Here is a 4,610-nt window from a genome sequence, read left to right on the forward strand (position 1 = left end):
TCACCTGGGTGGAAGTTTGTTGGAGAAACCCTTAAATCTGTTGCAAGCAATAAGGAGCTTTCAGAAATTAAAAAAAAGAAAAAAATTAAATAAACCCAAGTTGAGTTGGCGGGTTAGTTCTGGAGAAAAGGCTAAATCGGAGCAGAATTGGCAAACAAGGCGTTTCTTGTTGATTCCTGTTGTCTGTCTGTTTTAGTTTCCCCCAAGCTGTCTCTCAAAATGGAATTTTGAGACCCTGGGAGGGGCTGAGCTTTTTCCACGGGGAGCAGAACCTCACCTTTCCTACCGGGGGTGGAACGTTTCCCTCCAGCGTCCCAAAAAGCCCGGCTGGGTCCTTCTCCCGGTTGTTTGGACCTGGGGAGAGACCCGATGGAAGGATCCTGCTCATTTTCCAAGGCAAACCTCCCCCGTCAGAGGGTGCCAGGGAGTGGGCAGTGGGATGTCAAGAGCTTTCTCACTTTCTAAAGATGGTTTATGTAACCTGCTTGGCTATATTGTTGTATTTTATTTTTTTTCCGCCTCTTGTTGCATAATCCTAATTTAGGAAAGCTTTAGGAAATTGCATTCCCCGCCGTTACATGAGGGTCTGTGTATAACGGCTCCTGAGCTCGGTCGGGCGCTGTGCTCAGCCCCTCTGCCAGCCGGCTCCTGAGAAGCTCGGGCCGGTGTGGAACAGCTATTTATACACTATTATTACTATATTTAAAAAAAAATTATTTTTCCATCATCAGCCCCTCCAGGAGGGGATGGCTGTGGACTGGTGCCTATCCCTGCTGATGGAGAGCAAAGGCTTTGCTGCCAGCTCTGTGTCCCTGGGTTCTGTTCCGGTATTTTTGGGCTGTGCCGCTTGTGACAGAGGCTTGTCGTGACTTTTGAGGTGGGAGCAGCTGAAATCCTCGCTGGGACCGGGGCCGGGGACCCTTGCCTGCATCCGTCCCTGGCACCTTCAACCCATAAATGTTTATGGCTTTTCCTTTCCCCTTTGGAATAAAGGAAGAGGGGAAAAAATCATATTGCTTTTTGTTTTTTTTTTTTTTCTCCGTTTCTCATGGAAGCGGTGGGTGTTGTGCCTCTGGTGCCCGCACTGGGGGGGCTTTTCCCTGTGATTTGTTATTCTGAAGCAACCTGGAAAAACCACCGAGCAAGAGTTTCCTCGCTGCTGCCGTGCTAGATCACCAGGGGAAGAGCCAGATTATTTTTCATGGGTTTATATTGTAACTCGGGGAAAAACCCTACCTTTCTGACAGTCTCCGGCAGGTCGCTGGCCTTGCTCCGGGGGATGCAGACAGGCTGAACCCATCTCGCTTTCTCTTGAAATTTTTATTCTGGCAGAGAGCAGCGAGCCGCCCTGCTCACTTGTTCCTCTGGCTGCGGCTGAAACTTGAGGGCAGCCTCTTATTCAACACAGTTAAAAAGAAAAAAAAAATTAGTTGTAACTTGGATCTTGACTAAAACCACTTCAGAAGCTTAAAAATATTAGCTGGGCAAAATGATTAAGCGAGTGTGACGGTACGCATACTGTTGTATTTAAGCTCGCTGCATACAGTAGTTCCCTTCTTTCGCTTTGTTATTCTCTTAATTGATTAAAAACCTTCCCTTGCTGCTGCTTTTCTCATGGATCATATCTGGGCCGTGGGAGGTGATCGGTGACCGCATGCCTCTCCGGGGTGTTCCCCAGTGGGATGCTCGGGGGGTACCGGTGTCTCTGTGGGCACAAGGAGTTAACCCTGGAGCAGCAGCCGGGGGTGGATGAAGGAGATCAGGGAGTTGCTTCGTTCCGTTCCGTGGAGGTTCGTTAGGGTGCTGAGCAATTAAGGCAGCTCCCTTTGCGTTTCGTTTCTTGGTCTGAAGGGAGGTGGCCGTGCCTGGCCCAGTGGGCTGTGAGCTGCGGGCACAACCTGCACCCTAGGAACTAAATCAGTCCATGTGAGTCCTGTTCAGCGAGCAAGGATTCAGATTTGATGGCTTCCCTGTTTTTTTAAAAGAGGTGGGGGAAAAGTGGCCAGGATTTAAAATAAAAAAAAAAAAAAGTAGTTAATTTTTAATGGGAGCTGTGATGTGTGAGTGTGAGAAATGGCACTCGTCTGGGTGCGTCCTTACACGTCAGAATGGAGCTGAGGGTTACGTGGAGCTGCTTTGTTGGGCTAAAGAAGGTTTTCTTAGAAATCCCAATTTTAATTTGTTACTGACACGCACGCCATCTCCCTGGGTCTCTGCTCTGCAGGCTGGAGTTGTAGGAGGCTTAAAACCCTCATCCAGGAAAATCGCTGCTCCGGTCTTCCCTCTCCTGCTGCACGGGGACAGTTTGCTCAGTAAGTGGGTATTTTGTTAGAAAAAATCGTGTTCTTGATTGAGGGGGAAGTGAAACCGTGGTGGGACGGTGGAGAGAGCCCAGCTGCTCGAGGGGCCAGAGTTTGGGGTGGTGCTCACTGGGGTTTGGGGTGATGGTACTGGGATTTTGGACCCCAGGTCTGCCCCCGTGCATTTAGATTCGTTGTTTTTCAGCTTGACCTCTGCATTTTACAGACAGTCCCTCCCGTGTTGCAATCTGGAGCTTTTACGGCTGTTGTGGTGCCGTGGAAGTGAAAGCGCTTTGTGCTAAGTGGGTCTTAAAAAACAACCCCCAGAGCAGTCAGCTCTTGTTTTTCCATCCTGTTAATTTTCATCCTGACTTTCAGCAACGGTCAATAAAAAAGTTGGACAGAAAATAGTGGATTTTTTTTAAGCTGACGGTAAGATGCTAAACGCTGCTTTATGGAAACAGCGAGTCAAAGCATCTTCCCGTGGCTGCAGGGAGCCGAGGAGTTGCCACAGGAGGGTTTGTCCATGGTGTCCTCACCCCTTTCTGCCCATGGTGAAGTACAGTCTGTGCCTAAAACCGCCGTCCCAGTCCTCCCGTCTTAAATTCTGTTTTAGAATAAAGCATATGTGGTTTTTAAATTTTATTACTTTGTTTTCAATGGTTTTTTTCCTCTTTTTACTAGCGATTTGTGTGAAATCTCCACTGTGTCTCTAGGTGGGCACCTCCCCAGACCCTCCCTGGACCTTCAGACCTTCTCCAGTGATCGCATGGTGGCAAGGTGAGACCCCTCAAAACCCTCCCCAGCCTTTCTGTTCCCCTCCCTTTCCCTTCCCGTGAGTCTCCGCGAGGGATCTGCGACATGAAGTTTCCATTTGGAGCTGGCAAATTCCTGGTATGCCGATTTCTAGGAAACGTGGCTCGGGACCGGGTGCTCGGTGAAACCCTAGTAGGTGTGATACCTGTCTGTCCTCAGCCTGGGGTCACACATCTGCGTCCCATTCTCCGCTCTGAATTTTCTCTAATTTCTCTGGGTTGGAAGATAGCAACATCCATGAGAGAGGGGGATCGTAAAAATAAATGCCTTGGTTTTATGGTGTGGATTTCTGTGCAGGCATGCATCTTCCTGGGGCAGAGTTTTTGTCATTGGAAAGGTGTGTGCAGAGGGGAAAGGGCTCTGAGATGCATCCATTGCTTCTCTGTAAAGTTCAGCGAGGTGCCCTGGTATCACTGGTAGAAAAACAATCACAGTATCTTCAAACTGACTGAGGGTGCCCTTGATCCCATTGTCCAGATCATTGATAAAGATATTGAAGAGAACAGGCCCCATCAGCGAGCCCTGGAGACACCACTTGTGACTGAAGGTGGGGAAGACACCAGCTTAAACAGAAGAAAAAAAAAAAAGGCTTTTCTCATACCTGCTTTTACAAAACCAGACAAAAAAAGGCACAGAATGTATTTTTCCAAAGCAGCTGAATTAACGTCTGATTGTTCGGGAGTGCCAAAACCCAGGACAGAGCTGTAGCGGGGCTGTGCCCGGTTGTGTCAGGGCTTGCAGGAGGGTGATCTGCCCGGGCAACCTGTGCTTCGTTGCTCCTGGGCATCCAGCATGGCTTAACAGCACAAAGGCATCGATTACTGGAACACCCATTGTGCTGATGCTGCGGGGAGGCTGAGGACTGGCACGTGCTGACGCCGTGGGTCGGGGAGGCTGAGGACGGGCACGTGGTGACACCGTGGGCCGGGGTGTGCTGGTCCAGTGAAGCACGTGTTGCGCACGCGCATAGGAGTCCCCTTGTTTGCTCAGCTAGAAGCTCGTTACTGTATTTCATATTAATTTACGCTAAAATAGTTGCACTCGAAGGAGAGATTGTGTCCAAATGTTGAAACCTCTGGATTTTAAAGCTCTTAAATTACAGATTAAATGCTGAATTTTAAGATCATCTGGCGACCGGGGAGTGATGAAAAGCAAACAGCTGAGAACCACAAACGCTTTCCTTCAGCAGTGAGGAGTAACGTTGGCCTTGCGCAGGGCCTGGCTGGGGAGGGGGTGGCAGCTCTAGGTCCCTGTGGCTGCAGGTACAGACGAGACCCTGGCATCAGGCTTGGGGCTTGAGCAGGCGTGTTTTGGGGGGTTTACAGGCTCCTGCAAGGGACTTTGCTTCAGGATGTGGAAATCAAGCTGTGCAAAACCGCCCCAAAACATGCAAAATGGCCCCGTCGTCACCTTCTCTGGGTTATGCGTGGGGTTTCGTTCATCACCTTCCCATTGCTTTTATGCTCCGTGTAGGGCAATCCCTTCCATCTCAGC

The 4,610-nt window shown here is 49.7% G+C and overlaps 1 protein-coding gene across 1 annotated transcript in view; it reads left to right on the plus strand.

Annotated features, from left to right (window-relative positions):
• Positions 1 to 3,001: 3,001 nt before the first annotated feature.
• Positions 3,002 to 4,610, plus strand: part of FKBP5 (FK506 binding protein 5) — a 16,312-nt gene continuing 14,703 nt past the window's right edge. Inside the window, exon 1 of the mRNA XM_010137127.1 lies at positions 3,002 to 3,194. Within this exon, the coding sequence (XP_010135429.1) occupies positions 3,162 to 3,194 (33 nt within the window). The 5' untranslated portion in view covers positions 3,002 to 3,161. The remainder of the gene's footprint in view (positions 3,195 to 4,610) is intronic.

Source organism: Buceros rhinoceros, unplaced genomic scaffold (assembly GCF_000710305.1).
Source record: "Buceros rhinoceros silvestris isolate BGI_N320 unplaced genomic scaffold, ASM71030v1 scaffold8795, whole genome shotgun sequence".
NCBI lineage: Eukaryota > Metazoa > Chordata > Aves > Bucerotiformes > Bucerotidae > Buceros > Buceros rhinoceros.